The sequence below is a fragment of the Triticum aestivum genome, chromosome 6A (genome assembly GCF_018294505.1).
Source record: "Triticum aestivum cultivar Chinese Spring chromosome 6A, IWGSC CS RefSeq v2.1, whole genome shotgun sequence".
NCBI classification, from domain to species: domain Eukaryota; kingdom Viridiplantae; phylum Streptophyta; class Magnoliopsida; order Poales; family Poaceae; genus Triticum; species Triticum aestivum.
Genome location: NC_057809.1, coordinates 509,356,054 through 509,373,158, shown reverse-complemented (window position 1 = coordinate 509,373,158; position 17,105 = coordinate 509,356,054). Strand labels below are relative to the sequence as shown.

The window sequence follows — 17,105 nt, the reverse complement described above, 5'->3', positions numbered from 1 at the left end:
TAAAGTAATTAAGTTGTAGTTTATTTTAATTAAGCATTGCTTAGTTCAATTTGTGGGTGATGTATAATTATGCACCACTGATGAAAATCATGTTTGAATGGGCAAAGTTTGTGAATTGTTTGTTTGGGTAGTAATTTTTAGGGGAATGACTAGGTGCTTGAAAATGTAGGTCACCAACAAAAATGGAGAAGTTCAGTTTAGGGAGGTGGCTTGAAGAGTTAAAATATGGGAGAGGATGGAAATGTTGTGACCTCAAGAGGCATGCACGATAATCCACCGTTAAGATCATCCACAACGCCAAGAAGAGATGATGTCGAGAAAGGGAAGAGGGGCGATACCGAGGGTCTAAGAATTAGGTTCACAGAACGACAAGGGGTGTCCTATGGAGCTTCACCTGGTATATTTGTAGCATTGGAAAAGGTCATAATAAAGTTCACGAAACCAATAGTGACATACAACTTGTTGCCAAAGGGGATGAGTGGTACATGAGAATAGCCATCAGTCGTTACTGGTCTTCGAAGGATCTATTTGAACTCGGTTTTTGTTCGTCTTCGCTCGTGTGGTTATAGGTTTGATCCTTCTGATCTATGACACTCTTCATCGGTGATGGTTGTTGATATGGTGCGCCGGTCCTTTAAGGTTTTAGCACGAGGACTTTCCGGCTGTCTACAACAACAATCTGCCCAGCTCCGGTTAGATAGGGGCGATAACGGTGACGCGCCTTTAGCTCGCTCCAATGCTTGTAATCGCTGCTAAGTGGTCCATGGATCTGCTTTAATTTTTATTACATCTAGTGTTTTCGTACTGCCATGATTGATTGTGAATAGATCGAAAATTTCTCTCAAAGAAAGAAGATGAATCATTTTTTTCGAGAAGGATGACCCCCGGCCTCTGCATGTGGGATATGCATGCATCTATTTTATTAATTATTCATAAAGATCTTACAAAGTAGTACATCAAGTAGTCTGAAGCCACCGTGTTAACAACATCTGTCACTATTTCTATCCACTTGATAAAGCGGTGCCAATAATCGAAGCCTAATACCAAACAGAAGAAAAGAAATAATGCATGTGATAAAGACTAGACTCGTTCCCTTGATAACTTGGCAGTGATTGGGAAATCGTAGTATGTCCGTCAAATTGTATAGATGCCACAAAAATGAGTTACAAATGCAAGCTGCTCCTTTCATATCTCCTTCTGCATCACTCTAAGAAACGTTGTAGCATGCGAGCTATGTCTAGGCTCCAGTCCAGGATGACCCGAAGATGATCGATGTGCTCGTATTTTTGTAATTCTCTTCAATTCATGACAAAAAGTAACATATTTTTTGCAGTACCTATGTCTTGGGCTGCTCGGCTCAATACCTCAGCAATTACCATGCAAGTAGTCGTATGCAAAAAACAAAAAAAACAAGGTCCTATCGAGACTTGAACTCGGGTTACTGGATTCAGAGTCCAATGTCCTAACCACTAGACCATAGGACCTTTGGTGATTAGTTAAGACGAATTGCCTTTTTATTCTCTTTACATTCTTGTTCTACTGGCCCCCTCCTGCGCTGGACGGCCCGGGACTTGCCAGTTGCGAGAGGTTGGTCTCTGTCACACATGTAGGAGTATGTCTGGATCCGACAGGCTCAATCGACATTGCCCCGTCCCCTTTCCCCACTGTGTTTGCCGAAAATAGAAGAGCAATACAACAACTGAACTGAACTGCCGACGAACAACCAGATTTTCTCACCGGAGCCATATAATTTACAGACTACTAACTTGTTTGACTGCTGATGCTTCGTGTTCGAGAGAAAAAAAAGGGGGATGCTGCATCCACGTGCTAGCACTTGGAACGAACTATGAACGAATGAGTTTCAGAGACACCTTATGCCGCCGACAAAATCAGGCCCCCCACCCCCAGCCCGTGCCGTTGTTCTTGGTAGGGTAAGAGGCGATCCTGTAGATGTCGCAGACGCCCTCGGGCCTCCCGGTGCCCCTCTTGATCCTGAAGTAGCCTTGCTCGCCCCAGCCCCCGCCCCACGAGTTCTTCATGATGATGTAGTCCTGGCCGTTGGATGAGCCGTATCCGACGGCCGTCAGCGCGTGGTCCAGCTGAGTGCCACAGGTTCCTTCAAACACCCCCTGCAGCCAAGCCACGCGCACACAAAAACAGATAAGATAATTACCAGGGTAAATAACACGATCATTTTGTATCATCTGCTCTATTATCATGGTAGATAAGGTAACACTTGATCATTTTGTTTACCCCTTTGTAGAACTGGAAGTCTCTGCTCCCTGCGGCGATGCCCACGCTGACGGGCTGGTGCGCCAGCGCCTTGAGCAGGCTCAGCTCGCTGTTCTCCGGCACGTCCTCGTAGCCGCTTATGGTGACGACCTTGGAGTGGGGCTAAGTACGAGATCAGATCAAAGTAATCAATGTCCATCAGATTAGAGTAACAAAATTCCTTTGCAGCTGAAATTCATCTGAAGAGTTCGTTAGCTTGTTGTTGTTCCCTGTGCCAAGTGCCAACCTGATTCTCCTTGCAGTCGCCCTCCTCCATGAGGTAGGGGTAGTCGGCGTCGGTGTGGATCCCCTGGTTCCCCACAATGTAGGCGTAGGCGAAGTCCATGAGGCCCCCTCCGCAGCCGTGGTCGAAGGTGCTGTCGCAGTCCATCAGCTCCTGCTCCGACAGCGACTCCAGCTTGCCCGTCACGATCTGGTTTATCCCTTCCACCGCCGCCACCGTCGAGAAGGCCCAGCAGCTTCCTGCAACACAATTTCACACACATGGCGCGCAATGCGCTAACTGAAATCCTGATATGGGTCATGGACGTGCAATGCAATGTTCAGAGATCGCCTTGTCTCCTTACCGCATTTCCCCTGGTTCTTGACCGGCGTGACCGCCCCCTTCTTCCTCCAGTCCACCTCCCGGGTCAGGTCCACGGCGGCCTCGTACCGGAACGCCGTCGTCGGAGCGCGCGGCCGCCCGCCGGCGCTCAGCCCTAGGTAGCCGGCCTTGAACTCCTCGTGGGCGACGTCGGCGAACTGGTTCAGGCCCAGCCAGTAGCTCCCGTTCCTCCTGTTGGTCTCCACGATGTGCTTCAGGTTCTGCCGGAACACCTCGTACCTCCGCACCTTCTCCTTCGGGGTCACGTACACCCTGCTGTGCTTCACCGACCACGAGCTGAAGAGGTCGAGGATCCTGCTCGGCAGCGCGACGTCCTCCTGCGAGTACCCGACGACCGAGGGGTCATGGTGGGTGGCGCTCGAGGAAGAGCAACAACACGCTGCGAAAACTATCAGCAGGAAGAACACTGTTGATAGCTCTGAATCCATGGCGACGGATTAATCAGCACTTCTTCTTGTCATGGAACTGCCGGAAACAAATGGACACCTTTATATATACTGATCGATCGCTAGCTAGCCATGCATGTTTCTTGCAAGCAAGCGATTCATCCCACCTCACCTGATATGGCCCTTGTGGCTGAAGATTTATGAGGAGGAAGATGCAGTTGTAGCCTTGCAGGTATGCTCTTCCTTGCTCATGTTTAAATCTTTGGTTTAGGTAGCATATGCATTGGAAATTTAGAATAGTGAGTAGCCGATGCTTGCAGCCTTGCGCACCGACCGGCTGGAGGTAACTTGTTCGGCCGGACCAAGCAGCTAGCTGCAGAATGGTTATTCACAAGGATGGACAAGTATCTTTTGCTCATCTGCTTAAGTCTTCACCAAACGGGCGTACCTCATGCCATTCTATAATGTGATGGCATCAAACTACTTGCTATTTTTTTTTCCTGTTCGAGTTTGGTGCGCATGTCCATTGGCTTGCAGAATATATAGGAAAATATCAGGTGAAATTTTGAAGGGCTTGGACCTAAATGTGCCCATTCTTGACAAAAGGGGCACCAGTTTTTTTAAATTTTGCACAGATCTCCACGTAAGATCTCATGAATAAAGCATCGACTAAGACTAAGATTTAGCACTCCCGTTTATTTTATCTCGGATCACTTATCATTAAGGGTACTAGGGCAACTACTCTGTATTTGAGATTCTCTTTAAGCTTGTACGCCCTATTTGAGTGAATTTCGCCTTTTCGACATGATAACTAAGTTCAAATTATCTTTTGCAAGATAGGTTCAAATTCCTGGATGTACCATGTGACTTTATCTGAAGTGTATATGCAGACCCAGTTTTTCAGGCTAAATTTTCGTACCGTCAGAAACATGCAATTTGACATTCACATGTCAGCATATGTTATTCCCCTGCACTGTCAACTGTCAACAGCAAAAAATGCAGCTGCAAGCTAATAATGCAAGTTAATTGACATCTGTGCGCTCTAGTGGTGCACTCCAGCTAAGTTCAATGTGTCCAGTACGCAAGCTTGGCTGCTGTTTAGAAGTACCAATCCTGAAGACCATTGTGTGTTACTACTGCTAGTTAGTCGCACGTTCCAGTGTACATGCCACACCACATTTCACCATGCTGCAAGACTGGAGCTTGGACCGGACAGGCAAGGGTTAAATAATTCATCTATAATAATCATAATATTTGCTTCGATTCCTTGGAAACATTGCTCTCACTCCGCGCATTACGGCTAACCATAACACCCCAAGGGTTTATCTTTCAACAAGAGCAGAAAAAGGAAGCAAATAATAAGATAACATTTTCCGATTGATGTATCCTATCACGCCAATATGATGAAAATTCAGTAAATTAAAACACCTGACCTAGAATTTCAACCAAATTTAAACGCTCAGGTTTTCAGCCTTCATACATGTCATGTCAGGAAATTAAAACACCGGACCGGTCTACAGCATTAGAAGCGAAATACAGGGAACCGCACGGATGAATATCCAATGCCTTGTTTTATTATCAAACCATGGGCTGCTTATGAAAGCTTCAGACAAGACACAATTAGATAACTCGAACTAGCTCCACATTATTTGTTTCGCTGGAGCTGGAAATGTAAGCTCTACATTCAGGAGCAGCCCATTTCACAGTCCATGTTCATATCTGAAGGGCATCAGCAATCGAGCTAGCAAGGCTCAACACCTCAAATGGAGATTGTTGGCTGATGGCTTTCACCGTCTGAGGGCACGAATCCGTGATCCAGAAGTAAGCAAACTGGTCACCTGGCCCAGCTGCCATAAAATTAAAACAATGAGCAAACCAAAGTTTGAATAGCTGAAAAACAGGGGAAAGGGAGAATCGCCAATTACCAGAATTAGCAGTCATGAAGCGTTCATATGACTGATTGGGGAACACAGCATGAGTTACATAGGCGCTAACTTTTGTAGCACCATGAGCAGCCAGAACTTTCTGCAGAACACAGTTGAACAGAACATAAATACTCATGGAAAAAAGGGGAACGTAACAGTATATGCAGCTAAAAGTCCAGACTGCATCATACTTAATTGGCACTTGAAATATGTTACTTCTATTTCGCTGTACAATGACATGAAGTAAATATGTCACACCAAATCGACCACAGCGTGAAAATTCACATGCCACTGACTCTTGCTATAACCAGGTTTGCCGAAGGAATGGAATTGAACTTATTAACTTTACATGACTTAACCTGCTGGTAGTACTATGGAATGTGGATTCAGGTAAAATTTGCATTGTACAGGGCATTACGTATTTCGGTTGGACAACTAGAAATGATGCCACAAGACTGTACCCATCAGCAATTGCAACAGAATGAGAGATAGTTACCTGGCACTCTCTAAGAGTTCCACCAGATTGCACTAAATCATCAACAATAACGACATGTCGCCCTTCAGGGTTCCCTTCTTTAATCCGGACTATCCTCTTGTCGCCTTCACGGACCTTCGCACAGACAACCTACATAGTCAAACAGCTCCACCATCAAAAGTATGGAAGGCAAGTTAGAGATCCGACACTGCCCAGGAATCACTGTAGATGCACAGATTACTGTGGACAATCACTGTACATAATCGTTGTGTTAAATTGCAGCTTATGAAAATCTAGAGAAGGGAAGTCATGCTACTGTAGCTTCCCCTGACTTCTCTTCCTAAGTCAGAGGATCTGAGGCCTGAAAACTTAATACCGCGTAATCTCTCTGTTTATCACAAACAGAAAGGAACATGAAAATTAGACACATCCAAGCATTCGCACAGAAGAGCAGACTGACCACCGGGAAGTTGGCCAACGACTTGTGGAAGCGCTTCCACGCCCCATCATCTGGGAAGGCAATGGTGACCTGCAGCACACGAGGAGTCAGACAAGCAGCAGCAGCAACAACAAGGATTCACAGCACAGTTGGAAATTAGCAGGAAATGGCTGGGGTCGCACATTGTCGGCGTCGGGGAGCTGGCTGAGGCGCTGCAGCAGGAGTGGTATGCCGGTCTCGAAGCAGGGCAGGACGTCGTCCCCGAAGTAGAACCTCTCCTGGAGCGCGTGGATGTCGTAGATGACGACGCTGGTGGGCCCGCCGCGCGACTTGGGGATCATGGAGAGGATGCGCGCGAGCGTGAATGCGGTGGCGACGTCGCCCTCCTCCTCGACGCGCTCGAAGGTGCCCGTGGGGAAGAAGGGCAGCACGAGCGTGAAGGAGGCGATGAAGAGCTTGGGCAGCGCGAAGATGACGGAGATCTGCTCGAAGATGATCGCCGGCGAGCTGAAGGAGGCGAGGAAGGCCACGTGCTGCCCCCGGATGTCGTGCGCGTTGTTGATGAAGAGGTTCGGGAACCCGTCCGGGAAGTTCCTGGCGGCGCCATGGAGTCGGGAGGGGTTAGATGAGAGAGGTTGAACAGAATCGAGGAGGAGGGGAGGTAGGGGGAGGGGGCGGCGCGCGTGGCGTACCTCCAGTTGATGGACTGGAGCTGGATGGCGTCGGAGGCGGCGGCGACCTTGAGGGCGAGCTCCTCGCACTCGGCGCAGTAGAAGAGGTTAATCTGCTTCTTCACCTTGTGCCTCGGGACGGCGACGGCGGCGGCGGCGGCGGCGACCTCCATCTCGTCCCGGCAGGGGGCGGCAGCGGCTGCGGCGGGCGCGGGGACAGGGGAGCGGCGCGTGGGAAGAGGCTCTGACGGCGACGAGGTAGGTGGTATCGAGACGCGCGCAGCCAAGCAGGTCGTCCGGGGCCGGGAGTATCGATTCGATTCTCCTCTCGGCCTCCCAATTATTGCCGCCCGGCTAAACCCTAGACCCCCAGCCGCGGCGCCACTGCCAGGACAATACGAGTACGTGTTTGTCGCCGTGGCACTTGGTAGCATGGGATGGGATTGGTTGGGTTTAATGCTAGGCGAGCGAAGCAGGGAAAATGATGGCGAGTTTGGATTTCCATGGACGAAATCGCCTGGATTTTTATGGGCGAGAGAGATTGTTTGGGCTGGGGCGGCATGGCTGGAGCCGGCGTGGAGCGCGCCGCCGCCCGGACGGCGACCGTCGTGAACCACGCAGCCACCCCGCGGCGCCGTTGCGACGTCTCTTTCTCGCCCAGAGCACTGAGCACTTCACATTTCAGGTGTTGATTAGTAACAATAGGTTTGCTGGAAACCGGCACAAATTTCACAGGAATCTTTGCATTGCAGATGAGGTCGAAAGGCAGTAAAAATTACTGGAGATCACACCATTTCTTTTACTGGAAATTGCGACAAAAATAGGAGTAAAAAGCTTTTTTTTTTTACGCTGAAAAGAGAAACTAAGGACAACACTGGGTATGAAAGTTTGTAGCAGCAGCGATGTCAGTATGGTTAAACACAAGTTCTACAGAAACAATGAACCTGAAGATAACAAAAAACTTCTGCTACTGAGAGATATGGGGCTCACTTATTCCCCACTTGCCTGGTGGGGCCTAATTTACATACAGCACCAACGCGCCATGTCTACTGTGTGCAACTATCCTTGAGCCAAAAACAATGGAGTATAATCACAAGTTACAGGCATATCTGGTCTATCCAAAAGGTCTACAGAAACCAATATTCAAAACAAGGCCAAAACTTCGGCGCCGTGCCGATCACCACTCTGACAACAGCATTTTCGCTTCAAGCCTGTTCGGCAAGGAGGTGAGACTGAATCACCAATAGCTTTCTCTTTCCAGCGGCGTTCCTCTGCTTGAACAGCCAAGGGGGCATAAGGAGTGGATTGCCAGGTTTGTGAGAATCTAGCTCACGCATTCATCGGATATGGGGTGGCTCTTTTCCAGGTTGAATTTGGGCTCGCTGGGATAGACAAAGACGGATGTGGCCGAGGTTGGAGGAGTCAATGCAGCAGAGTACCTCACCGAAGTTACCGTTATCCTCGGCAGCTGCTGGGAGCCGGAACCAAGCGGCACGAGCTTGTGACTAACGGTATGCTCGGTTTTCGGCAGAATGAATGCGGCATGATTGTGTGCCCCAGAGAAAACAAAGTTCTGGGAATCAACAAGAGAGTACTTGATTTCCTGGAGTAAGGATGTTGAATTGTGGATCTTCACATAGAAAGTGAACGGCGTCCCGAGGATAGCGTAGGGAGGGCACTCAATGCTCACAACAAGCGGCGGCTCCTCGATATGAACCTCGGGTAATCTTTGCTTCATCGTAACACGCCTATCTTGATTCTCTCCAAGGACTAAATCTCTTGACCAGTTCAGGCAAAGTTCACCTAAATAAAAGTCCGGATTGCTGGCCCTTGGATTGACTGAAAATATTGCCTTGTATTCTGCGCTAGGAGCAACAACTGCGTATTCATCAGATAGTCCGCTGATTTGTTCCACTGGGCACAGCTGCTTCCCATCACCATCAGATTCAATGGCTATCGAGTGCAAACGCAAAGGGACCTCGGTGCAATTTCTAGCACTCACAATAAGCATATTGGACTCGTTCATAGCAAGTGAATCTTTTTTATTGTTGTCGCTTGAGGATCTGATCCTGGATAGCAACAAGGGTTCTCGCCTAAATGGTCTCAAAAACTGGTGACCAACTATCATGGGGATCTTTCCTTCAACTTGCAAGCTTCTGTGCACGTTAAGTCTGTGTAGTGATGCATCTTCACTCGAGTCTAGAGAATAGCCAAGTGAAACATAGAGCATGAGTGACTTTGCTCCATGCCATTTAATTTCCAATTTGCAGGACCAGGAATCACCAGCAACTAACGTGGGAACTGATACGACCCCAAATGAATATTGAATCTTTTTAATGTTATCGACTTCTTCCTTCGACACTTCATCCCCACTTGCGGTTGAAACACCAAGAAGTTCAACGTGATGGCTTTCAGATTCGTCTGCTTCCCCTGGACTCATCAGAAGACCACCGCCTTTGGCATCGACAAGATTAATTTTCAGCTCACCAGAATGAACTGCGTGCCCTTTTGATAATATGGTTACTGGGACAACAAACAACTCTCCAACCAGCGCAGGGCCAGTAGAATCTAAGACAAGGTCAACTTGAGTGTCTGGCTCTTCGACTTGAATCAGTTTCTGCCCGGAAAAGGCGAGTGCAGCATCCTTTGTAGGCAATGTCTCCACTTGATCCTCAAATTTCCACAGCGGAAAGTCTTCCATTGAAGCAGGACTTTCAGCCTGGCAGCAAACCAGAAGGTGCTTATTTATTGTTGCCTTCACCGATAAACATTCCAACTTTCCACTTTGTCCTGCAGAAAGTACTCATAGTATTACTTCAATTTTACAACTCGTGGTAGGAAAAAAGAATATCAGCACCAACAGATGGAGAAGAAAGCTTGATATTCCCACACCAAGAAGCAAATAGGCAGGCTATAAATTATGAAAAATGAACAGGTCAAAATATAAATAAGCTACAGCTACAGTATCAACTTTCGGATATGGCAGAAAATTGGCTGTGCTCTTTGTATCATCTAATCATGAAAAGCCCTTTTTTCTGTCACAACAAGCCAACTAGCCCACACAATCGCATGGTTAATAAATCCCAAGTTAATGGTTAGAGTTTGTTTCCTCAACAATTTTCAATTTTTTCTGATTAATATTTACTGTTCCAGTTGTTTATTTGCCAAGTTATGTGAAGGTATGCATTGTACATCCTCGGTCGCACCCAATGGAACTTGCAACTGCCACACACCTTTATCTACCCCTATCCACGTGCTTCTCTCTCCTTATCTCTTCCAATCCCCACGATACAACTGCACCGCCACACCTCTCTCCTCCGCTCTGCTCTCCACCAGGCAGCGTGCTGCCACAAGAGGCCATGATGTCGGTGCCCAAGCTGTGGCATCGCAGACTGAGGCAGAGGAGGCGTTGCCGCGGTTGCCCGATGATGGTGAAGGCTGGAACGAGATAGGAGGCGGCAGCACTGGCGGAGGCGAGGGCGAAGCTTAGTGGTGGGATGGGACAATGCCAGCACCAGGCTACAGGGATGGCCTGGGCAGCGGCAGACTGACGGTTGGTACATATGGGGCAGGGGCAGCGCCGCTGGCCACAAACGGCAGGGGACAACTGCATGGGCAACGGGCTGGCCAGCGGCTCAACGAGGAAAAACTGTGATGGAGGTGGTTCCTCGACGACGAGGCGGGAGGATCCGGCAGTGGAAGAACCACTGGAGATGGAGAAGACGATAGCTCAGCTGTCAGACTTGACCATGTAGGGTGCTTGACCGCGAATTAGTCATCCCTTAACCAATGTGTGCTCTGGAGCATGGAGTCTTTCAAAGGAATATCACAGCTATTATAATTGGACTGTACCATATAACAAATGGATTAGATTATTTTCCTTGTCTCCAATTCAACATGAGATGTTCCCCCTTCTATCATAATTAATGGGACAACTTCTAGGATTTTCTTCTCCAACTCATGTGGTGCATCGGTGCATCCAATCTCGCCATCTGTGTTTGTACATTATATATAGGATAGTACTCTGGTCTCTGGCAATTAACATCAAATGCTGCCTAGCATGGATGAAAATTTAATGAAACAAATAGCGCATAACTGCTAAGAGAGTACCTGATTTAATTTCATGCGTCAACCGCATCCATTTATTGCTGAACAATGTAAGAGAAGTAGAATGGACAACTTGGCCATGAACATCTGAATTCAACGTAGAAGAATTTTCCTGTGCACTAACCATGACAAAGTTACAGTCAGATTGGTTGAACTGAACCTCCAATTGATCAATTGCAACTGGAGAAGGAAGATGAGACAACAATGACACGCTGACAAGCAGAGGTGAGCCAGGTTTTACAGATTGGTCATGAAAAGCAACAGATGCAACAAGCACTATTCTTAGAGGACTTATTTGATCAATAACTAGTTGAGTAGATTCTTCCGTCAATTGAAGATTAAATTCATCATCCATAACTTGGGATGTATGTTTTCCTTCAAGAATATTGACAACTTCTTGCTGTATTTCCTCTCTCCTGGAAATGGTAGGCCAACCTGCTGGTCCATTACTTTTATTTTCAGAGTTGCCCTGTACACTGCCAGAGAATAACGGTAGTGCAGCCATCTCTAGTGAATAGCTGATAAAATTCACCAGAGAATTAAGTTTCTTTGAGCATTCTCTCAAGTAACCCAGGTTTTCCCAAAGCAAAGTAGTCCAGCCCTCCTGACGGTATAGACCAGCGACGCCATCAAAAAGTTTTTTTGCGTTACCAAATTCCCCAGCTGCATAATATTCTATAGCCATTCCAGCACTACAGGAAGAAGCCATTCTCGTAGCCCCTAGACTCAGAAATGATTCATAAGCTTTTCTGAACAATGCAATTATCTCGTACGAATCTTGAAACCTTTCAGCTTCTGACAAAGCATAACTGGTATATTCTGTATCAGAAAGGCTGCAATCACAGTGTGAAGTATAAGTATTAATCTTAAAGTTGTATTATCAATTAAAAACAGGCATCAAGAAAACTTACGGAAGCACAGAAATGGTATCTCCTTCCTCAAACAGGCGGACATACTGGCCAACATATACAGAAGACATTACTGAGTCAGGTATTTCGCTATCACCGGTAAGATTTGCCCTTGACGGAGGACACTCTAAAGCACACCTCTTCTCTCGGAGGTAATTTGCCGCTAACTGCCAGAAGGAAATGTATGATAGATTAAGTGTGATCCAGTAAAAGAAATGTGGCTCTCAATTGCAGTGCTGTGTACAGAAGATTTAGACTGAACCTGGTAGTAGTAAGCTGGCTGAAATTCCCACTCAGTCAATGCATTGTCAGCAGTACCAAACCGAGGGGATATTGTATCTGGAACAGTTGTTGATGTTGTCTCTATTAGCTCACCAAAGACAAGGAACTGCCTGCTAAACCATTCCCAATGAAGAAAAGCGACTTCTGGTGATCCAACAACACGCTCAAAGCTTCGGATATGTTTACGGAACCATGTGATTGCTTCTACGACCTTCCCAGCATGAAGTAGCAATGTTGATATCTTAAAGTGAAATTGATCGGCGACTGCTTTTATCTCAACTAGGCGTTGGGTTGGAGGCAACCTTGTTGAAGTCCCAATCATCTAAATATGAGCGCATTGCCAATGGAAAGTGTCAAAATTAATAGAAACTTTATAAGCAACGGTGGCAGATCAATCAAACTGTAACAAATTTAGAAGGCAATATATAAACATAAATAGGGAGGATGGAACGAAGTGTTGTTTGGACTACTTTTAGTGAATGCAGAATGCTATATAAGGATATCAGATGCTTGCACAGCTTTCTTTTTAGTATGAAGTGATCAAGAATAGCATTACACTTCCCTAAAAAAAAGAGAATAACATTTACACAATGGTGCTTTTCTTAATTCCTTTCCTTAATTACTTCTAAAATAATTTGGCATGCCAACCATTGATTTACTTAATTATGACTGTTGACAAGGCTATATCAGTTTAAGGCATAGGACTGCCGGTCACACCTCACGCAAAACACGAACTCCTTCCTCGTAGAACTTCAATGCTTCTGGCCAATCCCGTCTAAACTCCGCATAAACAGCAACCTGGTGTAAGAAATCAGAAACATCAGAATAATGCAAATAAAAAGGTAGAAAATTCATTCACATGTTCTGGTTAACAATCAAGTCGGTGTAAGTGAAAGGCTTTCTTTACAGTACTTCTACAATCATAATCTAAGTAAGAACCAGACTGATGATCAAACCATGAGTCTGGCGTTTCAGGTTTTCGCCGGTCAGACCGCCGGTTCACCAGTTCGATTGTCGGTTCAATAGGTAAAAAAACAATTTGAACGTACTAATATAATAGGGGAGGAACGTTAAATAATGTAACTTCTTTCAATTTGACACCTAGCTAGCCTGTCTCGGTTGGTTACTGGGCTGAGATTAGTACTTCGGCTTCGCTTTTGAGGGCACCTGCGTTCGAATCCCATGCAACGCAATAAAATTTTAGCACTCACGCCCATCAACCGGTCCAACTGCCTGGTTTTATTCCCCGGTTTATAGAAAAACCGTCTGGTTCAGCCGATTTTCTGCGGTTTGATTGCAGGACGGTCCATGAAGCTCAAAAAACCGCCAGGGCTGCCTGTTCCGGGTTTTTTCGGTCGGACCGGTCTGGTCCGGTTTTTAATACTATGCCTACAATGGTACTTAGGAACACTTATTAATAGCACTAGAATGGATGAGACAGGGATCCTTACCTTGAAGCAGTAGCGGACACTCAGCTCCACAGAAGAGAAGTTCCTCTTCTCAATGCGGGCTTTTATCCTTCGCCCTTCCTCCTTATAGTATGTGGAACACAGCTCCGCAAAAATAGTCCTCAATCTGTCAACAAGGTTGGAACAGCAGATGAATTATGAGATGTACTTTCAAGGAAATTATCATAAATAAAAACTGGTGCAAGCTTTTTCACTCTCAACTTGAGGAGAAATAACATGTCTGAGAAACTAACTTGAGGAGAGATGCGTTCCGTTCTGCTTCATCACTCTCAACCAACACAATCAGGTGCTTAGAATCAATCTCCGCACGTTTTCTCAGGGCAACCATAACTTCCTCACCCAGCTCATCTGCAGGATATAATTGTGTGTTTGCTTAAAATCGTTTTCCTAATTGGCATGTCACTGATGGGAGGTTTGACCCACTAATATCAAGCAAGTATAGGATCCTCTTTGTGAGTAGGCACATGTCCCCCATTATCATGGTATATAGGGCACAAGCCCTGCAGTGTTCTGACTAATGGTCGATAGATAAAAGAGACCACTAGGGGTGGACAAGACGTTACTTACCACCAGCTTGAGTCTGTACAAGGATCACCACCAATTTACTATGTCTTCCCTGGATTATAGACCTGCGCAAAGAAAAGTAAATCATTTGACATTTGTAATTTCAAGATGGACTACACTTGCTACTGTTCCAAAGGGTCCAACAAGTTCCTAATCCCGACAGATGAAAAGATTGCTCATTCGCATTATAACATTGATAATTATAAATGTGAAACTGCACGTGTCGATTTGGGATCAATGCTAAAGGATGAAGAGGAGGTACTTGAGGTTCTCGAGATCGGAGCAGGCCTGGAGCCACTGGGCGGGGTCGCCGGTGACCTGATCGGCCCGGAACATGGCGGCGACGGCGGCGGGCACCCGCGTCCGGTGCTTGAGGAGCCAGTCCTTCTTGAGGATCCCCGTGGCGGCCTGCGGCGGCGCGAGCGGGTCGCGGCTCTTGGCGGTGCGGGAGAGGATGTTGGCCTTGGCGAAGTCCGGGAGGGCCAGCGTGTTCATGGGCGGCTGCTGGGAGCTGAGCGCCGCCGAGATCGTGGAGTGCATCTCCGGGCACCCCACGATGGACACCAGCGACACCGGCGGCGTCCGCAGCTCCTCCGGGTAGTCCTCCATGACCGCGTCCGCCCCACCCCGCGGTCGCCGCGAGGCTGCCGGGCGAAAGGTCTCCGATCCCGGAGCCGCGCGCGGCGGCGGTCGTCGAGGTAGGCGGACGCGAGCTCGGATCTGTGATGGCTGGCTGTTCCGTGCGTTCGGAGGGACGGGGACGAGGGGGACGCGGAAGTATAACAGTGAAACAAACGGGTGCTGGTCTGGCTTGGCTAGGTGTAATAGTGTGCATAGTTTGAGTGCTTCTTTGTAAAGTTTTGGGGGATTTCGTGCAGTTTTTGGGCACGTTCTTATTTGTGTCCTTCAGATTCGACCCTTTCATCTTCTGGCTGGATATAAGCAATACTCCCTCCGTTCCAAAATAGATGACTCAACTTTGTACTAACTTTGTACTAAAGTTAGTACAAAATTGAGTCATCTATTTTGGAACGGAGGGAGTACAATGCAATGCAACATGTCAAAGCATCTCTAACATCATCACATAGCATCTGTTTCGATGGTGAGCGAATGCGGTGGGTTTTCTGACAGTGCATGCGTTGAACTCGCTCCCCCCCCCCCCCTCGTTCGGCAATGGAGAGGGGATTGGCCCGGTTTAAAAAAATCATCTCTCGATCGCTTATAATTCGTTAGGCTATCTCCAACGGCGGCCCACAAAAATCCTCCCGCATCCGTCCGGGGACAGGGGGGGAGCAGTCTGCGGACACAGGGACGGCATCCAACTGTAGCTGCATACATCCTGCTTTCCTTATTTTTTTTAAGTCCGCACGATCAAATGGCCGCACACAAAGGGTACATACGTTAAAATGGCCACATACATCACTAGTTCAAATTAAAAAAAATTCAAATATTACATCCCAACATTGTTGCCCTTTCACCGCCCACTGATGCTCAATCAGATCTTCCTTCGGCTGCTCGTGAGTTGGTCGATGCCGTATTTGTTGATGCATTTGAATAAACTCTTCAAATGTGACCGGATTCTGGTCTGGAAGTTGGATAGGATCACCCATGTTCTCAAATTTCAGAGATGTGGCAGCATCGTCACCCTCATTCTCGATGATCATGGTGTGCATGATCACACAACATGTCATCACCTTCCATAAGGTCTCCGGATCCCATTATTGTGCAGGTCCACGAACAACTGCAAAACAGGTCTGCCACGGTATAGTGGCAAGGAGAAACTTTTCCTCCAGTCAACCTCACAAACAACGGCGATCATTGCAGCACATTGATGTCATTGTGAGACCCGAGCATGCCAAAGAAAACGTTCTAAATCCAAAGATCCTATGATGCATCTGCTTCAAGAATGATTGTGGGCTTTTTTACATGACCCTGATATTCCCCTTGTAAATCCTTCAGTCAGTTCTTCCAAAATAGTGAGATTATCATCAAATAAAGTCATGACATCTCCAAGCCCACTTTTATCAAAATTTTCATAAGATTGATCATTATCCAAAGTAGTGGGATCATTATTACCTAGAGTTGACACTTTTCCAAACTCACTTTCAATATTATTGCAAACATATTCATCATGAGGCTTAAAAAATTCAAGATCATAAGAAGCATTATCACCCCAATCATGATCATCGCAATAAGTAGTGGAGATAGCAAAATTGGCATCCCCAAGCTAAAGGTTTTGCATATTATTAGCACAATTGACATTAATAAAATTTATAGTAACATCATTGTAATCATGCTTTCCATTCAAGGAGCTATTGTGAATCACTTCATAAATTTCTTCTTTTACCACTTCAACACAACTTTCAGATTCATGAATTTCAAGAAAAACTTCATAAAGATATTCTAGTGCACTCAACTCACTAGCAATTGGTTCATCTTAGTTGGATCTTTTAAAAAGATTAGCAAGTGGATGAGTGATGACCCATAAGTATAGGGGATCTATCGTAGTCCTTTCCATAACTAAGAGTGTCGAACCCAACGAGGAGCAAAAGGAAATGACAAGCGGTTTTCAGCAAGGTATTCTCTTCAAGCATTGAAATTATCGGTAACATATAGTTTTATGATAAAATAATTCGTAAGGGGTAACAAGTAACAAGTGTAACTAAGGTGCAGCAAGGTGGCCCAATCCTTTTTGTAGCAAAGGACAAGCCTAGACAAACTCTTATATAAAGCAAAGCGTTGCCGAGGACACATGAGAATTGTTGTCAAGTTAGTTTTCATCATGCTCATATGATTCACGTTTGTTACTTTGATAATTTGATATGTGGGTGTGTTGGGAAACGTAGTAATTTCAAAAAAAATCCTACGCACACGCAAGATCATGGTGATGCATAACAACGAGAGGGGAGAGTACCGTCTACGTACCCTCGTAGACCGTAAGCAGAAGCGTTATGAGAACGCGGTTGATGTAGCCGTACGTCTT

General features: G+C 46.5%; 3 protein-coding genes and 1 non-coding gene across 4 annotated transcripts; all 4 read right to left on the bottom strand.

The window, feature by feature from the left end:
* Positions 1-1,412: 1,412 nt before the first annotated feature.
* TRNAQ-CUG (transfer RNA glutamine (anticodon CUG)) lies at positions 1,413-1,484 on the bottom strand. Its single transcript has one exon. It is a non-coding gene; the product is annotated as a tRNA-Gln (tRNA).
* Positions 1,485-1,700: 216 nt separating this feature from the next.
* LOC123130859 (cysteine protease XCP1) lies at positions 1,701-3,691 on the bottom strand. The gene is made up of 4 exons (XM_044550655.1): positions 2,859-3,691; positions 2,519-2,754; positions 2,254-2,394; positions 1,701-2,129 (listed from the first exon to the last, which is right to left on the bottom strand). Exons 1-4 carry the CDS (start codon positions 3,322-3,324, stop codon positions 1,890-1,892), a joined length of 1,083 nt encoding a protein of 360 aa, XP_044406590.1. The 5' UTR covers positions 3,325-3,691; the 3' UTR covers positions 1,701-1,889.
* Positions 3,692-4,683: 992 nt separating this feature from the next.
* On the bottom strand, positions 4,684-7,269 carry LOC123128181 (ribose-phosphate pyrophosphokinase 4). The gene is made up of 6 exons (XM_044548116.1): positions 6,814-7,269; positions 6,304-6,715; positions 6,143-6,211; positions 5,704-5,832; positions 5,208-5,307; positions 4,684-5,129 (listed from the first exon to the last, which is right to left on the bottom strand). Exons 1-6 carry the CDS (start codon positions 7,224-7,226, stop codon positions 4,996-4,998), a joined length of 1,257 nt encoding a protein of 418 aa, XP_044404051.1. The 5' UTR covers positions 7,227-7,269; the 3' UTR covers positions 4,684-4,995.
* A 402-nt stretch (positions 7,270-7,671) lies between these two features.
* Positions 7,672-14,931, bottom strand: LOC123128180 (trafficking protein particle complex subunit 11). Its single transcript, XM_044548115.1, has 9 exons — positions 14,385-14,931; positions 14,126-14,187; positions 13,792-13,906; positions 13,541-13,664; positions 12,807-12,887; positions 12,070-12,411; positions 11,811-11,974; positions 10,903-11,732; positions 7,672-9,582 (listed from the first exon to the last, which is right to left on the bottom strand). Exons 1-9 carry the CDS (start codon positions 14,729-14,731, stop codon positions 8,117-8,119), a joined length of 3,531 nt encoding a protein of 1,176 aa, XP_044404050.1. The 5' UTR covers positions 14,732-14,931; the 3' UTR covers positions 7,672-8,116.
* Positions 14,932-17,105: the final 2,174 nt, after the last annotated feature.

Excerpts from the sequence above, each read along its gene's own strand:
- LOC123130859 (XM_044550655.1), bottom strand. The coding sequence starts at position 3,324 with ATGGATTCAGAGCTATCAACAGTGTTCTTCCTGCTGATAGTTTTCGCA. Across the intron at positions 2,395-2,518 it reads GCGACTGCAAGGAGAATCAG|CCCCACTCCAAGGTCGTCAC; the intron begins GTTGGCACTTGG and ends TCTCGTACTTAG. Across the intron at positions 2,130-2,253 it reads ACTTCCAGTTCTACAAAGGG|GGGGTGTTTGAAGGAACCTG; the intron begins GTAAACAAAATG and ends GCTTGGCTGCAG.
- LOC123128181 (XM_044548116.1), bottom strand. The coding sequence starts at position 7,226 with ATGCTACCAAGTGCCACGGCGACAAACACGTACTCGTATTGTCCTGGC. Across the intron at positions 6,716-6,813 it reads CTCCAGTCCATCAACTGGAG|GAACTTCCCGGACGGGTTCC; the intron begins GTACGCCACGCG and ends TGGCGCCGCCAG. Across the intron at positions 5,308-5,703 it reads GAACTCTTAGAGAGTGCCAG|AAAGTTCTGGCTGCTCATGG; the intron begins GTAACTATCTCT and ends TGTGTTCTGCAG.
- LOC123128180 (XM_044548115.1), bottom strand. The coding sequence starts at position 14,731 with ATGGAGGACTACCCGGAGGAGCTGCGGACGCCGCCGGTGTCGCTGGTG. Across the intron at positions 12,412-12,806 it reads GAGTTCGTGTTTTGCGTGAG|ATGATTGGGACTTCAACAAG; the intron begins GTGTGACCGGCA and ends GCTCATATTTAG. Across the intron at positions 9,583-10,902 it reads GACGCATGAAATTAAATCAG|GACAAAGTGGAAAGTTGGAA; the intron begins GTACTCTCTTAG and ends TACTTTCTGCAG.